Source organism: Petaurus breviceps, unplaced genomic scaffold, assembly GCF_028583685.1.
Source record: "Petaurus breviceps papuanus isolate PSGF00001 unplaced genomic scaffold, PetGlider_PUasm1.0 91133, whole genome shotgun sequence".
NCBI lineage: Eukaryota > Metazoa > Chordata > Mammalia > Diprotodontia > Petauridae > Petaurus > Petaurus breviceps.
The window spans coordinates 67,363,754-67,384,598 of record NW_027187419.1 but is presented as its reverse complement, the minus strand read 5'-3'; the positions used below and the strand labels follow the sequence as shown (position 1 = coordinate 67,384,598).

The window sequence follows — 20,845 nt, the reverse complement described above, 5'->3', positions numbered from 1 at the left end:
GACTAGATCTTTGGTTTCATTGATACAAGGAATTCCTTGTTGAGAAACTCTTTCTATTGAAGCAGGATGGCACTTTTTCTTAAATTTATAGTCTTAGAGAGTTCCTTAGAGGCCAGTTGCCTTGGCCAGCGTCCCATAGCTACTACTGTGTGTCAGAAGCAAGATTCAAACCCAGACCTTCCTTGCTTGAAGACCACCTCTCTATTCACTATTTACCATATATACTGTGATGCCTTTCCCTGGAGCATAGTGAGTTTAAATTGCAGCAAATAGCATTTAGGTCAGACTGAGTCTGTGAAACCCATTGAATGAGTGTGAACTCTTTGAGAATAGGGATTGGGTTTTTTTTGCCTTTTTTTTTTTTGTCTTCCCAGACATTAGCACATAGCAGGTACTTAAACAATGCTTGTTGTCTCACTGAAATGCATTATTAGGGAGGCTGTGGGATTTCCTTTGGAGATTTTAAATGCTAACACAGATAACTATTCCCTCAAGACGTTTTAGTTTAGGCCTTTAGGTTTCATCCATTTTTGGTACTGTGGCTTTGGGATGTTATCCTAGAGGCAGTGACTAAGCCAGGGATCCCCAGAGCTGGATCAAGCTGGAGGGAAGGTTCCAACAATAACTGGGTTCCAGCTAGACACAAGGCACCAGAACATTGTGATGTTTTCTGCAGATAATGTAGAACTTTCAGATTCAGGCAAGAAACTTACGAGGTGCTACCAGTCACCAAACTCTTGGATGCATCTGGAAGCCTTTGACGGAAAAATTAGATTTGATTGTTAGCTCCTTGAGGGCAGGCACTGTCTTTTACCTCTTTTTGAATCCCTAGTCCTTAGCACAGTACTTCTAGGTGCTTAATAAATTGATTGTTTATTTATTTATTGTCTGTTTTATTGATTTGTCTGACTGAAAAAATCAGTGGGCCTGTACCTGTAGTGGGTATTATGATTATTCTTTTAATTCCATGCCTAAAACTTATTGAAAAGGCAGAATTCTTGCAGAAAACCATTTTAGAAGGGAACAAACCTGGTGGATTTAAAAAAACAAACCAAAATGAATTTCAATTACATTATAGCCATTCAATCTCCAATGAGATTCTAAGCACATGAGGAGTAGAAGGTAAAGAAGTCCGGGAGTGAAAAAAAGGGGCAACACAAGATTATTATTTCAAAGGGGCCACTTTTCACACTCAGGCAATTGTTCTATTGATTTCACTGATCCTATCAAAATGGACATTGATGAGTTGGGCCCACAAATTCGGGACTTCTGGGACCGATTTAGAGTTTCATCCTTAAGTAATCCTGAAAACATTTGGCTTCTCCATGGTTTCATTCCCTACGATGGAAAAAGAAGACTCTGGTATCTGAGAGGAAAGTACATGGAAATTTCCCAGGCACAAATAGCACAGATGAAAGTAAATAAAGGTCAGCAGCAGAAAGAGTGGATAAGAAGGCTGCCCAGGGCACGTAACTCAGCTACAAAACTCATCTAAGCAAAAACAAGAAGGTTCTGGACTCAAACCAAAACAAAAAACAGGTAATGATGCAAAGTGCACCAACTCTTCTCATAGGCTGGGTGGAGGAGTCCTGTTTTTAGACAATGCCCTATTGCATGTTGTCTTGTTATGATGATGGAATCTAATTTTATAGAACTTGGCACACACAAGTCTTCCTCTTTCTACAAAGTCTTCCTCTAATGCCTCACTGTGAAGTGGAGGCAACCCTGGGTTCTGGAAAGTTACACTAGTGGACCATAAGTTCTGGTAGGTCCTACCAGACTGGACACATATGATGCAACTGATTGGTCTGCATACCTTTTGTCTTAGAATCAACATAGCTATATTTGGAGAGGCTTAACACTACTTTGGCTGCAGGGTGATAAATTTTTCAATCACAGCAACTCTTAAAGACCATTTAATAAGTGGTTCAGGGGTTGTACCCACACCAATGAGATCATGGATCCTTGAATTATGTACATATACACAATATGTAAATGTACACACACATATATGTATATATTTACATAGGTGAATTAATACATCATTTTCTCAATGGGAAAAATGGTAGCTAAACTAGAAAAGCTATCTGTAAAGGGTCTCTTGATCCTACCAATAAATGACATCCCTTAAGGCACTATATAAATATTAGATATTATTATCATCATTATAATTCAATGCACGTGAGTACCCAGAAACTCTGGCCTTAAAGAGACCTCCTCCGTGATGGTATGTTAGTATTTTCAAATATTTCCTACTCTTCCTATTTCTAACTGAATCATGATAGAAAAATCATATTTTAAATAAGGAATGATGAATTCTTCACACTAGCTCATTCCATTTCAAAGGAAAACATTCTCACTTCATTACTGGCTCTACTTCCAAGTCACTGGATTTCTCCATTTCCTCACCAGCAGCTTTCTCACCCTGGAGATGCCTAGGTCCTGGTACCCTCTAGTCTTACTGGTGAATGCCTGGCATTCATTATTTTATGAGGTTGTTGTAAAATCCATCATTTTATGAGGTGCACAGGTTATCTATGCTCACTTCACTCCTGGCTCCTTTTCTTGCTTTCCAGGCTTTACTTTCTCACCAGCAGCCTTTGCCCATTCAGGTATCCCCCCTTTCCTCTGGGCTTTCCAGTTCCCCTTTATGTGTCCCTCTCTTCTACTGGAACTTGAGCTCACTGAAGGTAGAGGCAATCTTTTCTGCTTGCATTTGAATCTCTAGGACTTAGTACAATGTTTGGCACATAAGAAGCACTTAATAAATGCCCTATCATCATAAAACATTTTCATCATTTTGTCCCATATTGTGCCCAAGTTCTTTCACTGAAGTCCTGGGAGACCTCAATGGGGTATGGATATGACTTTGGTTTCGTGAAGGCAATGTCAGCAAAAGACATGTTCCAGCCACTGGAAAAGCTTTGAGTTTGGTTCCAACAACAAGTCTGAGTTCAAAGAGGCTTATCACCAGATGAGCTACGAGTGATGAAGATTTTCCTTTTATCCACAGTAGCTCTTGAAGATCATCTACTAAGTCACAGAAGAGGCAGTCATCTGTGTCACTGCAGAAAGTACCCTCACAGAAGAGATGACCAATCCTTGAAGTAGTGAGCTATTGTGCCTAAGACTGAAGTTAAAGTTAAGTTCAGTTCAGTCAAAAGATAGATGGAGAGTACTTGTTTTAGAAATGTTCTATTCATGTATCCAATGGAAACTTTTAAAACAAGCAACTTTTTTTAATTAAAAAATTACACAAACCTCACAGCAATTTTATTGCTGAAGTGTGTTCTTTAAAATAAAGTTACATATATTTACTTTAAAGTAAAATTTACTACAAAGGTACCATTGATTTGAACTTCTAAAAGTAATGAATTGATGAATGAACACACAGCACAACTGATCCATGAAGTATTGAAAACCTTTACTAATTACAGTGGATTTATTATAAACCAATACTCAAGAAGGAGAACCTATAATTCATGGCTCATTGATCCAGAATGCCTGTATCTCTTGGGTCCTGAGTTGAAAGGAGACACCTGTGTGGATGAACATCTACCCTAGTATGCAATTTCTTGTATAAATCTTGAGAAATCTGGTAAATTCCTTAATTGGATGAAGATGACTCAGAACTCCAAATGAAAATGGCCCTTTACTTGTCAAATAATCCTCTACTAGAGTCCTGACCTTATTCAACTATGTATTCATCCAGCTTTACATTCATTCATTAATTTGTTCAGTAAAGCAAACAAACATCTATTGTGTGCCTATAGCATACGAGGTTCTGTGCTAGTTGCTGCATTCTTTAGTGAATGCAGTCAGGTCCAGGGCTCAAGACAGCTCTTTGGGGGGAAGGGTACAAGCATTTATTACATGTCTGCTATATGCCAGGTATTGTACTAAGCACTTTATATTTGATCCTCATACCAATCCTGGGAAGTATGCACTACTGTGATCCTCATTTTACAGTTGAGGAAACTGAGGCAAACAGAGGTTAAGTGACTTCCCCAGGGTAACACAACTAGTTAGTAACTGAGGCCATATTTTAATTCCAGTCTTCCTGACTCCAGTCCCAGTACTCTATTCACTTAAAAATGGCTCAACTTTGATCAAACAGAGTAATATAATTTACTTATCTTTAGGATATTTTCTCCTTTGTCAACTGAATAATCATCCAGCTAATAGTTACTAAGCACTTACTATGTGCCAAGTAGTCACTAAATCAATCCATGGTAAAGGTTTTCCAAATTTTATAGAGTTCACCCCTAATGGTTCATTTGCCCCAGTTTGTCTATGATTTTCATCCAGTAATCACATGTTCTGTATTGTTTGGTTTCAGATTGAAACTCACTCTCCTCTATTTACATAGTTCCCATTCATGAAATGGAACAACTCACAATAGTTGTTCAATAGAATATCTATTCACTAGTATTTATTAAAATTCATGGGTCAGTAGATGTGGCCCAGAAGAGGGAGAATCATTTACGAGGACCTCTTTTTTTCTTCTCTTGTGACTTTAAGATGGCAGAAGAAACTTAAAAAGTCAGTGCTTCCAGAACTAAGTTAATTTTGTCCAATGTAGTAGGCAAAGGGAAAGAGAGTGACCCTGCACCATGCTTTTTCTTCTTTTTCCTATCAGGGAGCATATTTAACCTGGTACCATTGGGACCTTCAGAAAAGGGCTAAGAACCTTTGGATAAAAGTAAAGAAATATATCAAATGAAAAGCGACTAAACTAACAATACAGCTACTGTCCTCGATGTGATGAGAGGGCCAATTAGATGGAACAGGAAGAAGTAGATTGGAATAGGAAATGGAGGTGAGCCAATTTCAAGAGGAAAAAAGTCCCAGATGACAAGGAAGCAAGCATGCTGCATGCTGAAGATTTAATCAAATGTGCACCAACCTTTCATCAGTTTCTTTCACTGTTCTGCCTTCCTCCACATCTGGGAAACTGTCCTGGCCAGCTACTACAGTATTGCTGCTGGAAGTGGTTCCTGTACGTAAGATTGAAAGAAAGACACTCAGAATAAATTGATAAACAAAACAAGGATGCAGCCTAAGGACCTTGGCTTGGATCCCAAGTCAACTGAGGACAGCATTCTCCATCTAGCCTCTTCAAAGATTTCTAATGTTCTTGGCAAAATCTCAGAGACTGTGAGCAACCTCCAACGACCATAATACCAAAAGGGAGATGGTTCAGACATCTGTTATGGTCAAAACCAAACTTCCCTAGCCTTCTTATAAACTAAGTCTACAACATTCCTGAAACTCTGGCTTCCTGGCCACCCAGGTGATGAGTTTGTTTATCATGGCCAACCTGCTGCTGACATGCTGTATTATTCTTCTGCCCTGTTTTCTGTTCTCATAAGATGTAGTAGACAGACTGTGCATTAGAATGATGGTCAATAGGGACAGGCTAAAATTTTTGTTAAAGCAAAACACCTTTGATATAACATGTTTAAAATGGAATGCATCAAAACTAGCCGTGTGACCTTGGGCAAGTCACTTAACCCCAACCTCCCCTCCAAAAAGCAAAAAAAAAAAAAAAAAGAGAGAGAGAGCTAAAATGGAATGCATCATCCCTCTCATTCCTCAACATCCTTAAGGGCACCAGAATTCTCTTCACCAACCTTTGGAGCCTTGAAAAGCCACCCTGCCCGTTACCCCCTCCCCACTCTTCTGATTAGTTATTAAATCTTGTCAATTTGACCTTCACACATTTTTCTTGTCTGTCTCTTTTTTTTCCCCCATTACCACTGTACTTATTAGCTATGCATGGAGTACTTGGAAAGTTTCTTAACTGGTCTCCTTGCCTCCAGTCTTTCCCCACTCTGGTCTGAATTTATTTTCCTAATTCATTGTTCAGATAATGTTATTTCTCTGCTCAAAAATCTTCAATAGATCCCTACTATCTAGAGGACAAAAATCCAAATCCCTCAGCATGACATTCAAAGACCAACATAATTGGACTCTAACCTATACATAACTCCTACATAAGCCATGTCCTTGGCCAAATTGGTCTGCTCTGCTGCCTTGTGCTTTTCTGCTCCTATTTTTCTGACCATAATACTTGTAGTGCTTTGGAAACCTCAATGGGGTATGCAAATGTAAACTGTCATGGCCACTGCTGTTATCATACCATTCCTTCTAACTGAAATGTTCTGTCCCTGATCTGTGCCTACCCTGTAAAGTCTAGCTCAAACCCTACATTCTCGAGAAGGATGGGTCATTTAAGCTAGAAGAGACCTCTTTTTCCTTTCCACTCTTTGGGCACTCTCAGAGAATCAATACCACTCATTCATGGCACTTATCCTTTTTGAAGAGGTTTACTTATTAAAAGCTGTAATATTATGTGGGATTATTTTAGCCAGACATGAGAAAAGATTCCCCCAAGTTAAGGTCCAGGAAAGAAAAACTAAAAAGGGGAGGTCACTGACTTAGTGGAAAGGCTAGACATGTATTTTTGCCTTCCACTGTATCCCCAGCACTTAGCATGGTGCCTAACATATAGTAAACACTTAATAAATGCTTGTTGACTGACTGATTGGATTTAGCATGAACTGAAAAGTAGCAGGAGTTATTAGACTGTACTTTTCTAAAAAGTTTTTGTGCATAACCAATTTGATAACTAGCTATAGCTAAACTGTCCTTTAGACATGCCTATATGCAAGATACCCACACAAATAGCTATGGAATTATACAAGAATGCTTTTTTTTTCTTCTCTACAGAGAGGAAAAAAAAACAAATCAAAGGTATTTTCAGTGGTGGTCTGGCAAATGTTTAACAATGGGCACTTTGAAAATGCAGAGGGGCTGCTAGGTGCTAGTGAATAGAGCACCAGCCCTGGAGTAAGGAGGACCTGAGTTCAAATTCAGCCTCAGACACTTAACACACACACACACACACACAAACTAGCTGTGTGACCTTGGGCAAGTCACTCAACCCCAATTGCCCTCCAAAAAGCAAAAAAAAAAAATGCAGAGCACACTTTTAAGTTTAATCTGCATTATTAATGTTTTCTCCATTACTTTCTTTTCTTTTTTTGCTTTTTGGAGAGGGAAAGGTAGGGCAATTGGGGTTAAGTCACTTGCCCAAGGTCACAAGGCTAGTTTTGTGTTAAGTGTCTGAGGCTGGATTTGAACTCAGGTCCTCCTGATTCCAGGCTAGTGCTCTATTCACTGTGCCACCTAGTCACCCCTCTCTACTAATTTCCTAATTCGAAATAATCAAGAATCCAAGAAATCAAGCCCTGATGTGTAGCATTTGCCAATTTTCAAGGTATAGAAATGCTGACACTGAAAATTTAATTATTGGCTCTCACCAGTCAGTATGAGCTGGCTCCAGCACACCTCTGGATGTGTGACACCATTTTCTGTCTAGCTGCCCCTGATTCCTGCACAGCAGTAAATGAATACTAAGTTCTATGCCAAGTAAAAAACTGAAACTCCTACCAGAAGCAGCAGCTGAGGGCTTGCTGCTGGCAGTGAAACGGTAGAAGGGTGGGTTATCACAATGCTGGACGATGGGATTCACTGGCTCTGTCTGCTGCAGCTCAAACAAGAGCTCCTCCATGGTTTGAATGGTGTTATTACGACACAGGTATATTGCCACCTTCTTAATCTAGGTGAGAAGAAATGAATCACTTTCAGATTGCAAGCTGTTAAGAAGCCTAGGTTTGAGGATGGCACAGATGGTGCCCCATTCACTGAGCCAAGAGCATCATCAGCCAGATTTGGAAGAAGTTACCAAGGAGATAAAATCAACACAAAGCACTCTTTGACTCTGAGGATGACTCTTGGGTTAGCTGGTCTTTGCACTTATGCTGTCCTACATAATTGGATTTCCATCTATGTAATTGCTTATCCATCCATCCATCCATCCATCCATCCATCCATCCATCCATCCATCCATCCATCCATCCATCCATCTACCTACCTATCTCTATCTTTCTCTCTATCTCTATCATCTTTCTCTCTATATATCTCTATCTATCTGTCTGTCTGTCTATTTTCCTGAAAAAAGGGCCAAGTTGGTAACTCTAAAGATTTTATTTCCAATGACTGAGTCTTGAAGAAACTCAAGTGCTTTGCCTTTGAAGCATATGAATTTTTTCCAAACTGAAAACTTGGCATATAAGGCCATATCCTAGGAAAAGTATTATTTATATAAAACATGGAAAAATATGCTAGTTATTTTTGTTTAAAAAGGAACCCAACCTTCTGCCGTTCCCTTCTCCCTAAGAGACAAGGGAGATTTAGCTGCTTTTTGTATTTGCACTATTTAAAAATAAGTTGAGATGAAAGCTTTTGTAGATCAGTAGGCAAAGATGTCAACCCAGCTATCCAGACTGAAGTAAGTCACACTTACTCCAAGGCACCAAAACAGCAGGGAAGTTCAAACCTCCCGGGGGAAAAAAAAAGCATTTTTAGAAACCACAAAAACATCAATTTTCATAAAAGTATTTTGACATTTCAGTTTAGTTAATATCTTTTAAAAATACAAACAAAAATACCAGACAGACACATGGAATCCAAGAAATATTGTGTTCTATTTTTCCTCCTCTTCTACCTCTTACATTTGGAGAAAATAGTTTTATGTACAAATCATCTATTTGTCATCAAGATGGCATTATACATACTGTATCAATAGCAACAGAATCTCAAGTTGAGACACTTCATAATACTGATCCTCCTACTTCCCAGGGTTGTTGCAAGAATAAAATGATATGATAATTATGCAAATCTTTGTAAATATTAAAGTGCTATGTAAAGGTTAACTATCATCAGCATCTCATAAGCATATAGAGTAGCTTAAGTGGCTATAGAAATACTTGAAATTCATTCATATACATATAATCTTTTTTTTCCCCTGGAAAGTAAAGAAAATTGGTCTAGATTTAGATTATTTTTCCTAGTATTAAGGTATCATACAATCAAACACCTCCATTTTCATACCAGCCTTAGTACTAGAAATATCAGGAAGCCTGTCTCCTGGCTAGGGGGACTGATAGGAAATATCCTAGGTGAGACCCCCCAAGAGATCAGTGTGATCTGCAAACTCTCACATTTCTATAACAAATATTAAATCATTCAATGCACTGCAAATGGACCTACTTAAAATAAAAACAAATCTTCAAAACCAAAAAGACACTCACATAAGGCAAGAGGATAGTATCACTGCTAACCCCACACAGACTGATTAGGAACTGCAGGGTGATTCTCAGATTATTCCTCCACTTCTCATTGTTGGCTAGGGCATTCCAAGCATTTTCCATTTCTGGTCCTGGAACTTCATCTCCATACTACAGAAGACAGAAATAGAAAAAGAGGAACTTGAGAAAAGAGGGGCAATATTCATGTAAAACAATTTTCTTAAAAAAAATCATGCTCAAGCCCAGCATGGCGCAAGCCTAAAATCCCTGCTATTAGGGGTGTTGAAGCTGAGACTGAGACTGAGGCTGAGGTTGAAGGATCCTTTGAGTTTGGGAGGTCTGAGTTAGAGTGGGTTTTAAAGCTGATTAGGAGTTCACACTAAGTCTGACAGCAATATGGGGAGTCCTCAGGAGTGGAGGGCCACCAGGATCATTAAGTGTTATGGGAATGGGAATTTAAGATCTTCCCTGTCCCTAGGCCCTTTGATAGGCTTAAGTGACTCTGAACCTTCCTTGATTTGAAAATATACTCTGCTGCTAATAGGCTGAATGTGGTCACCTGGAGTCTGTGGCAGGACGCTTATTTTCAGGAATATCCACACCTTGATACTTCGTGATTGGGCAGTGGGTCAAGAGGGTTGTGACATTCTCTGACCCAGGAGAAGCCTATATATATACCCTGATGTGAGGTTTTGCTTTGGGGCTCACTTTGTATGATCTGACCAGATGAGTCTCTGGGCAGCCGCTGAGAGCCCCCTCCCCTCTCCCCACCCTAGCTCTGAAAACTCAGATGTTGATGCTTCCCTGTCTGATAACTGACTAGGTATGGATATAATTGGTCAGGCAGCTGGAAGCCTGTCTGCTGATCTGTTTCTCTGTTTGTACTTTTTTGTTTGCTTGTAACTTCTGTATTCTCTGAAGTTCAGGGTGCTGACCTTTTCCCCCTGAACTAGGTAAATAACGTATGTTTGATTAAAGCAAGATTGTTAACCCATTTTGAGTTGCTTTTCTTTAGAAAAGCAGATCTAAGAACCTGTGTTGGCAGCCACCCTGGGTATGCTAAGAGTGCTTGCTGCTACACTAAGGAGGAGGCAAATTAGCCCAGGTCAGAAAAAAATGGAATAGGTTAAAAGCTTCTGTACTGATTGGTATTGGGAATGGGTCTGTAAGTGGGTACTATACTTCTTGGCCCAGGGGAAATAGGGAGACAAAGTTTTAAAAAAAATCATACTCATAATCATTTAGAAGAAATCTCTCTTTGAGTATACCAGTCATGAGGCACATCTCCTAAACTTTTTAATCTGTCAAAAGATGCCACTTCACAATGATAGAATCCTAGCAGTAAAAAAGGTCTCCTTAACTCTTCATACAATGTCGTGGTGAACAGTGAGAATGTTAGAGACCCTTTTCCCTTGGTGGCTATAGCATGCAGCATTTTACATTAAAAAAAAAAACCAAAGACTGCTGCCTGACTATTCTAGGAAAGACATTCCTCTTGGTTTACCTTGGCAGTCATATACATGAGATTATTAAGGACCAGTGAGGTAGCCTCTGGAGAACCCCACCCATTTCCTTTTAGGCCAAATGAAACTGTAACTTCTCCTTCTCTGTCCTTGATTTCATCTTCTGGAGTACTGGGGCTCGAGCCTGGGAGGAGGAGTCGGCTGTCGACCAGTTCGATGTTATGAAGCCACGGAAGCAGATAAGTGAGCATGATCTGACGGCCATTTGGGTGCGTCGTAGGGAATCTCTGGCTCACCTCTAAAGATAAGCACATGAAATGAAAAGTAACATGGAACTTCATTAAAATAATAATAATAACAACCTACTATGTGCTAGTCACTGTGGCATAACTAAGCCAAAAGGAATTCTGAATTAAATTTTATCATTAAGGATAGCTCTTAATTGAAGTGTCAACAAGGAAAGTGACTTCTCTAATTGAATAAATTATTGTACATAAGATTATGAAATATTCCTTAGATACCTGAGAAAAGAGGAAGGGTGAGCTCAGGATACATCCTGGCCAGTTCATATGAGAGTAGACCTAGTGACACACTGTAGAGAGGTGGTAATGGACCATGTGTTCCATAGAGAATAGTGCCAGGTCTTTGTTCAGCTACTTTCTTCGAATATACAAAAAGTTTTGCTTCTAAAATCTATGAAGAGGTAGAAAAGTGAGGAGACAAAAAACCCAATAAAACCCCATTAATCATTAGTTGATTGTTAGCATTTCAATTTAATATTAAAAAAAGTTAACATATTAAAATGAGCCCTTAAAGGACAAGCGATCAAATATTTTCCCGTATTAAACACAAGAATTATTTCCTGTATAATTTAGTCACTGACACTTTTTTGAGAATGATGAACTGAATATGTATTTATATATCATATATAGCAAGAGAACATATTTTCATCTCATTATGAATTTGATTTCAGCTTAGTCTCAAAAACATAAATATAATATATAATGATATAACATAAATACAAGATTATTTATATGTAGAGAGAGACAGAGACAGAGACAGGCAGGCAGAGTGTGGTATAATGGATATGGAATCAGTGGCCAATGTGGAGTCAGGTAGTGTATTTTATGGGAAATTAGACCTGTTCTGTGTTTAAAAGCAGAATATTTCAAGAAAGCAAATAATATGTACCTGCATAAGTTGCATGGAAATTTCATAAATTTCTCTGTTGGTGTCAGAGGCCTTGAACAGGACAAGATTTAATAAAGTCACTATGTCAAAGGGATAGTTCCTGAAAAACAAATAATCCAATTTTATAAGCCATTGTAGTTGTTAACTTTGAAAAGTCATTCATCAGGTCTACAGAAATTCTATGTGGCCCACTGGGAGTAGATTAACCTTATTCATATTTACCAATACCATTTCCATCATGTTAGCCACCCATGCCTCATTTTGCTATTGCCTGTATCACCAGATGTGGAGGCAAAAACATCCCTCTCTGTTTCCAAATCTGGTACTGGTACAAAGTAAATATACTTGAATTCTTTCACAAACACATTTGCATGGAAAACCAAAAACGTGACAAAAACAGTATGCTGTTTCTTGGCAGTTCACTGCTTAGTACAAATTATATATGGTACACATGGGCATATCTTTAATTACAAGACTGTTATAAGGGTACTTACATAGAATTTACAATTATTAAATACATTTTTTTCTTGCTACATAATACTAGTTTAAAAATGACTGTTATTTGATGTGTACATTTTCTAACACTCTTTTCTAGAGCAGAAAATGGGTCACTCACTCTTCACACTCGGGAGTGAGGTAGCCAATTGGTGAATGGCACCTTTGTAAATATAGAATGACTGACAGTCACCTCAAGTCTAACCTCAGAGTGCTGTGGTTAGCCTGGAGGTATAAACATTCCATACCTGTTCTCTTTCCTGTTATTTCATTTTTTGATTTAGGACCAACTTCCAGTGGTAATTATAATGTCTAAGAAATTCCATTTTTAAAAGAAAAAAATTTTTTGAAAAGGTACAAATCCACTACAAATACATTCCTATAAGAAAGAAAATTTAAGAAAAGATGAATGTGAGGGTTAGAAAAACACTGATATGAAAAATGATTGCTATGCAGGGCCATTTCTTTTAAAATCATCAGTGCATGAAGTTGTCTCTATAAAGTCAATTTCTCATTTAATAAGTTTAAGGGGCTTCTATAATTTTTGAGAGAATCTCTAGAAATGCCCAAATATATTGCCTTTTACTACTAGCCTGATATAGGATTCTTTGAAAATGGGTGATTTTTAAATACCATTCTATTCCTGTTGACAGATGAATGGACACAAAGTAATGACTATGTCGCAAAGCAGCCCCACTGCTAGAGCTGGGCCATTGAGTAGCTAAGGGCCAAAGAAGCACGGGCAAAGGTACATCTGACCAAAGGGAGTTCTGTAAAGAAGCCTACATTATGCAGCATGTAGATACTATTCACTTGAGATAAAGGGACACTTGTTTCTGATTGACAGGATGTTGGGATAGAATTTAAATAGCGAGGACCCAAGGAATTTTACTTCATGGCCCTCAATCTCAAACTACTAGAACCCTTAAAAAATCAAGACCCCACTCTTACATAAAGCTCCAACATAAATTACAAAATATATATGTAATGAAGGATTAAAGGAAAAACCTATGTATACCAAAGCAGTCAAATGCAGTTAGAAAAAAAATCCCAAACCCTAGAAAATATTAACTGGTAAGTGACCTATAATCCAAATGAAACCTGTGTCTCAATAATCAGGAGATTCTGTCCTGTGATGCAGGTACAGCCCATCCGTGCCTGCTCACTCTGTAGGACTTTCATCCACATCCTTCCTCTAAATCTGTCATAGGGGTTCACTTTGGTGACATACTGAGAGGAAATATGTATACCACTGGCCAGGTATCTAGATAGCCCTATAAAAGTAATTGAATCTAGATATATTTTAATTTCCTGATCTGTAAAATGACAAAATCATCCAAAAAACAGTCTACCATCAATAGCTCATTTCAAATAGAAATCATGAATAAGGACTGAAGAATAGAGGGCCAGCATATATAAATAATGCCTATTTATGAATTCAATCTGCCTAGTTAATAGGCTGTGGTAACATATGTAATTATAACAATGTCTTGTCTCTCCACTTTTTTTTTAAAGTGTACCAAAATATGTTCACCACTATTCACACCATTACATTCGTTCCTCAGGGCATTCATTCTATCTCCTCTATGTATCACCAGCCTAAGAGAACTCTTACCATGGTTTTGACTGCAGGCACATAGTTCACATAAAGCATTTTTCATGGAAACTCAGTTCCAAAGTCAGAAAACAAAGCCTGAGTCTAATAAACTTATTTTAAGCCCATTGTCTCAGTTAATTATCTAGGCATCAGACCCAGGCTATAGCCATGAAGAGGAATAAATAAACTTTTAGAAAGTAGTCTGAGAAATAAGCTTCCCTCTCTTGGGGAAGAGGGCTATAATAAAAGACTATAATTTAATGGCAATGTCAAATAATTAAAGATGATTAAATCCTATTTATCTTAGGAATGTCTCTAACCACTAATTCCAGACTATTCTTTATATAATATACTTTGGCATATGTGTGTGTGCGTGTGTGTGTGTGTGTGTGCATGTGTGCGTGTGTACTGAGACACAGGATTATTAGGAATACCGTTATCCTTAGAAGAGCCTTCTCAAAACAAGAGGCACAAAAGGAGGAGTGGAGGTGAAAATTTGATTATCACAACTTGTAAATGTAAAGATTTATGGAAAAGTAAAAAGGCCTAAAGTCCTTTTCTGAAACTAAAGGGAGAAACACTAAACTTGAATAAACCATTAAAAATGTAAACTACAACTTTCTTTTAAATTAATAATCAATAATTTCTTATTGATAAAATAGATTTACACACAACTATAGAACACATGAAACAAATCCAAAATATAAAATCGATATTTGTAAGAAAAGGAAACTGAGAAATGGCTATTTGTTTTACAAAAATAATGTTATTTTTATTAAAGAATTCGTCATGAGTATCAGGATGGCATTAAAGAGCTGACTGCCGAGGCAGGAAGACCTGGGTTTTACCTTTGACACATCGTGTCTATGTGATTTAATGCTTAATCTCTCAGGGCAACTCTTTAAAGCAGGGCTTCTTACCCTTGGATCCAAAGACCCCCCCTCCCCCCAGTAGATTTGAGAGGGGTGTCCATGAACATGGATGGGAAAACAATAAAATCTTTACTTTCACTACTCTCTAACTGAAAGTCAACTTTTCATTTAATTATCAATTTAAAAATCCCCACATAATTTCTGCCCCCCCCCCCAAGAAAAGGTCCACAGCTTCACCAGATTGCCAAAGTTCTCCATGAGACATAAAGAGGCTAAGAACTCCCGACTTAAGGCTACAGGTTGCAGACCTGCATGGAAATCTCTAGACCAATGAAATCACAGGTCTGGTCTCCCTCTCCTCATCAAATAGAATTAATCACAGCAGTTCTTCTCTGGCACTTAAAATATACTTTAATTGCCATCTAAATTTTCAGAAACACATTATTGTGAAAAATGAGGCCATGTTTCTATTGCTTTGCAATATAAACTACTGAATGAACAGAAAGCATTCACTGAATATTAATATGTGCTAAGCTCTGTATGAAGTGCTTAGGATACAATTACAACAGTGAAACAGTCTTTGTCCCCTCAGGAAACTTCCATTTCAACGGGGGACACAACACATAAGGCAATGGTGGCCAGGGAGGGAGTTACAATGTATCAAAAAACTCATTAATAGTTTAATCTCTAGAGTTTGAAGATTTGTGAATCACTTTATGTACCAAGTTCATTTCAGCTCTAAATCTGGGCTCGTGTTATCTCATTTGATGCTCACAAGAGTGCTTTGAGATAGTGTGGATATTATCATCTCCATCTTATAGATAAGGGAACTAAAGATCAGGGAAATTAAGCAATTATTCCAAGATCTCCACTGATAGGAAGCAGCAGAGCTAGGACATAAACTCAGGTTGTTGGACTCTCAAGTCCTGGCCTCTTCTACACTGGGCTACCTTGACATAGTGCAACATGGAATGTGTCAATGAGATGAAGATTTTTCAATGTCTTTATAAAAAGTTTTTCTAGTCTATGTTCTGTGTTAGGCACCATGCATGACTACACAAGCAATTAATCAGTCAAAAAGCATTTATTACGCACCTGCTGTGTTCCAGGCACTACACTAGGTGCTAGGGATACAAAGACCAAAAAAAAGTGCCTGCCCTCAAGAGGCTTATACTCTATCAGGGAGAGAACATACACATTTAAAAAACGTATATACAAAGTAAAATTTGGGGGGAGAGTACACTAGCAGTTGGTGGTGGTGGGGAGGAATCAGGGAACACCCTATGTAAAAAGAGAAAACATTAATTTTCTTTATTTAATGTCACAAGGCAGTCTAAAAGAAGAGGCAGAAATACAAATCCTACTGATAACCTCCAATTTATCTTGTGTAGATCTTATTTCTTCATAGTTGTTTGTATGCTGCCTCCCCTACTAGATTGTGAGCTCACTGAGGGCAGGGACTGTCTATTGCCTTTCTTTGTATCCCCAGAGTATAGCATAGTACCTGGTATGTACTAGGTGCTTAATAAATGCTTACCGACTGTAAAAAAATGCAAATTAATAGTTTAAAAAAATTAGAAACCTAAATTGCCAAGAGCACCAACTTCCTTCCCTCTCTCCCCCAAATACTTTAAACTTAGAGGACTTTACTGATTGTGATTTCTGATGAAATTACAACATATACTGCTAGACTTCATCCTTTATTTGCATTCCTACAGGAAAAATACCCAGATCTCTTCAAAGGAATGCAGTATGTTATTTCATAGGGTATCTGGTTAAAGGATTAAATTTGCCTAGGACAGTTCAAACTAAGTTCACTGTGGGTGAATATTAACAACTTTTATTTTTTTCCAGAGAAAAATGAACCAAGTCAGAGAAGACAAGCTAGTTTTTCAGTTCCCAGGTAAAAATGTTAACATAGGCAAAAACATAAAAATGTGACTATCAAAGAAGTTTCAAGATAAGCAAAACATAGGCAAAGAGGACTGCCAAAATCTCCCGTGAACTTCTCATGATGATTAATTTTCCTTAATTATGTTTTGCTTTTGCATTTTCTTAAGCAGCAGGAAACATGATTTTAAAGGAAAATTTGGGCTGTTTAAATCAAGCTCTTTTGCCATTGTGTTTATAGAGAACAAAAAATAAAATGAAATTTCTGTTATCAATGTTTACGAAAAATCAAAACATGAGATTCCAACTATTGAATATCTATTCATATATATAATGCATACATATGTTTCATACATGTATACACACATATAGATGTAAAATTATACATAATTGGTTACTTACACTGACTCTAGGTTTCATTCTCTCTATACTATTAGAATTAAACGCCTCATAAAAATGATGTTTTGATTAAATAACAGGGGATGGAAACTGGTTGGAATTAAAGACTGATAGACTTTTATTGCCTCAGTCCAATAACTCAAGATCACTGCTTAAAATACACTATTCAATGAAAAATAAAAGTTAACTACATCAGATTTCTATGATGTTCTATAAAAATTAATGTTCAGCTATATTCTTTGAGTTTCTCCAGTGCTATTCTTTCAGAGAAAAGGTAGACATTTTCTAGAAACTCCCCCTTGACCTTTTCTTCTCATTGGGGTCCCTCAAAAACACGTTGCATGTTTAGGGGACTGGAGGCTCCTCCAGCATGGTGGGGCTGGCCAAAGGCTCACAGATCTAGGGCTAGAAGGGACCTCAGAGGCCTTAGAGTGTAATTTCCTAATACACACAGGAAGAAACTGAGGCCGAGGGCATTTAAATGAGTGTTTCACACTGATGTAGGTTTTCTGTAGAGCCCCAAGGATTCCACAAGAATTTCTACATATTGTTTTGAAGACACTGTTGTCATGTAGACATTTTCAACTGGGCAGTCTCCATAATTTCCATCTTAATAGTTCACTAGGGTTGGGGTAAAAGAAAAAAAAGGCTTCTAGGACTTAAAATGACTCTCTTGGTAGAATGAAAGAGTCAATATGGTTTCCAGATTTGACATAAAGAAGGATCTTCTATATAGAATTCAGCCAAATGGAACTATTCATGGCTTCCTGACCCAACTCACCTACTGCTTCTCCACTTCTATGACTTTTGTTCACACTATTTTCCAAACGTGAAATGTACCTTCTCCATTTCCCAACCTCTCTTTGTTGAAATCCATCAAAACCAAACTCAATCGGTCAATCAATATTAAGTGGTTACATTGTGACAAGCATTATGGGAGGCACCAGGGACAGAAATGCAATGAATGAAACAATCCTTACTTTCAAAGGGCTTACTCTCCCAAGGGGAGATGACTAGCCCACATAAAGTAGACAGACAACTAGTAAGTATACAAGTTCAAAGAGAAAAAATACAAGTGATTGCAATTTTTAAACTACAAGGTAGTCTGTGAGGGAAGTCACAAGTCATTTCCTCCATTAAATATTTCTCTGACCATGCATCAGAAATGATGTCTCCTTCCTTGGAATTCTCATATACTTTCTGCACCTCCTTTACTAACTTACATTTATTTTGCAGTACAGTTATTTACATGCATCTATAGCTTTACTTCGCATCTGGGTTATAACTGATGGCAGGGACTGTGTTTTTAAATCTTGCTCTGTAACTAGCACATTTCTTTCTTTGCACATAGTAGGTATCTAATAAAGGTTTTTTGAATAAATAAATTGAATGGGATTTCATAAGTTATCCAGGCCAACCTGATCCCCCATGCTACCCATATGCAAAATCCCTCACAGATCACCCATACTGCATGAAGACTTTTAGTGATGTCCACCTAAATGTTTTCACAAGGCAGCCCACTCTTCTGAGCTCTTTTAATCATTAGGTAACCACTCCTGACATGGAACCCAAATCTAGCTCATTAGAACTTCTACTCAGTTGTCCTTGCTCTGTTGCCTTGGTTACATAAAATAAGCCCAATTTCTTCCAAATGATAGCCTTTCAAATATTTAAGGGGGTTATCATCTCCCTGTCCCTCCAAGACTTCTCTATTTCAAACTAAACATACCCACTTCCTTCAACTATTCCCCATATAAGATGGCTCTGAATCTCCTCACCATCTTGGTTGCTTTCCTTTTCGGGGGCATTTTATTCATTTTATCAATGTTTCTCTTTAAAACAACAAAAAACCCCCAACACTCAGAACTGAACACAGTGGTCCTTATGTGAGCACCCACTAAAGTACAACTAGCGTTTTTTTTTTTTTTTGCTCTGGATTCTTATCCTCCGGGATATTTTGGGTTATTCTGCATTCTCATTTAGTACTTTTGCTTTGCTCAAGTACTTACAAATATTATCAGCTCTCAATGATCTACATTATTAAAAGCAGACCTAATCCCAATTCTCAAGTGTATTTCTTTTTTTTTTTTTTGCCTTTTGGAGGGCAATTGGGGTTAAGTAACTTGCCCAAGGTTACACGGCTAGTTTTTCTTGGTGTGGGTGTTAAGTGTCTGAGGCCAGAACCGAACTCAGGTCTTCCTGACTCCAGGGCTAGCACATTACTCACTGTGCCACCTAGCCGCCCCCTCAAGTGTATTTCTTACACAGATAAAATATCTATATCATCTATACCTATGTATCTACATTTATATCTATTATATCTGTACTTTTATCTATATCACCTATATATATTATCTATATCTACATTTATATCTATACCTATGTCAATATCAACTATATATCGTCTTTACATATATCTACATCTATACCAATGCCTATCTCTATATCTGGGCAGCCAGATGGCCCAGTAGACACAGTGCTGGGCCTAGAGTCAGGAAGACTGATCTTCCTATGTTCATGAGTTCAAATCCAGTCTCTGACATTTACTAGCTGTGTGATACTGGGCAAGTCACTTAACCCTGTTTGCCTCAGTTTCCTTATCTGTAAAATGACCCGGAGAAGCAAATAGCAAAACACTTCAGTATCTTTGCCAAGAAAACCCCAAATGACATCATGAAAGGTCAAACACAACTATCTATATCTACATACCTGCTTCCACAGACAGTTGCTATAGCTTTGAAACACCCAGAAGCAAGCTGATAGGAGCCCGTGTAGCACCGGTCAATAGCCCAGTTGAAGAGATTTATTTGGTCAGGATTTAGTTCCAATAGCAAAACTACAACTTCACAGCCAAGCTGATGGACCTAACGATACACAAAACAACATTTATTGACATGTCTGGTGCTGGGTCTCATATAAAGAGTATATATAAGTACTTAATAAATATTTGGTTTCATTGAATTATTCTTAGTTAGAGAAAGAATATTCTAAGCTCATGTACAAAATGTCTATGATGAAGCAAAGAATATTCTACTAGGGATAGGGAACCTGTAGCTTTGAGGTCACATGGGGCCCTCTTCTGTAAAATTTGGATTCAGTCAAAGGGCCATATTTGAATACCCAGAGGGTCACATATGTCCTCAAGGCTGCAGGTTCCCCACAAAGTAGAGGAAACAATGGAGCACCTTTAGAGACGTACAAAAGTGTTTTGATTCAATTTTCAAGTAGTATCTTTGCATGTTGAGTGTAAAGTTCTTAATAACAATAAGAGAAGGTTAAAATTGAATTTGGCATGTCATGCAGAGAAAAATATGGGATCCACTCAACGGTATTTACTCTATTTTTCTAAACTCTGAAAGTACACAGAGGTACTATATTTAATTAGGATAGTCACAGGCACAGGTTCTATGATTTCATTGGTATGGAAAACTTTCAAGCTAGGAAACTCCTACCAAAGTAGGCTGAGATTTTCTTTACAACTTATTGCTTTAAAGGGTTACCAAGGTCACTGAGAAGTCAAGTGATTTACCCAACAGATGTCAGAAGTTGGATCTGAGCTGGTTTTGCTGACTTTCAGGACAGCTCTCTTGCCACTCAGCCATATATTAAGATTTAAAAATGGACGAATATTTGTGAACAATTTAATTCCTTAAACTGTGTAAGGCCTGAAATTCCTTTCACTCAAAGCTGAGTAGAGTTCTAGGTAATTAGGACTGCTCCTGGGAAAAGGTTTTCTGAGGTGCTCCCAGCCTTATTGCTTCTTCCCTTCAGTAGCACCTCCTT

At 37.9% G+C, this 20,845-nt stretch overlaps 1 protein-coding gene across 8 annotated transcripts in view; it reads right to left on the bottom strand.

Moving 5' to 3' along the window:
* The window catches only part of FRY (FRY microtubule binding protein), a 586,038-nt gene that overhangs the window by 101,788 nt on the left and 463,405 nt on the right, over positions 1–20,845 (bottom strand). For all 8 annotated transcript variants that reach the window (XM_069080517.1, XM_069080511.1, XM_069080515.1 and 5 more), the window contains 7 exons: positions 19,772–19,926; positions 11,810–11,909; positions 11,140–11,311; positions 10,660–10,916; positions 9,159–9,305; positions 7,456–7,624; positions 4,907–4,997 (listed from right to left, as the gene is read on the bottom strand). In XM_069080517.1, coding sequence (XP_068936618.1) covers positions 4,907–4,997; positions 7,456–7,624; positions 9,159–9,305; positions 10,660–10,916; positions 11,140–11,311; positions 11,810–11,909; positions 19,772–19,926 — 1,091 coding nt within the window. The remainder of the gene's footprint in view (positions 1–4,906; positions 4,998–7,455; positions 7,625–9,158; positions 9,306–10,659; positions 10,917–11,139; positions 11,312–11,809; positions 11,910–19,771; positions 19,927–20,845) is intronic.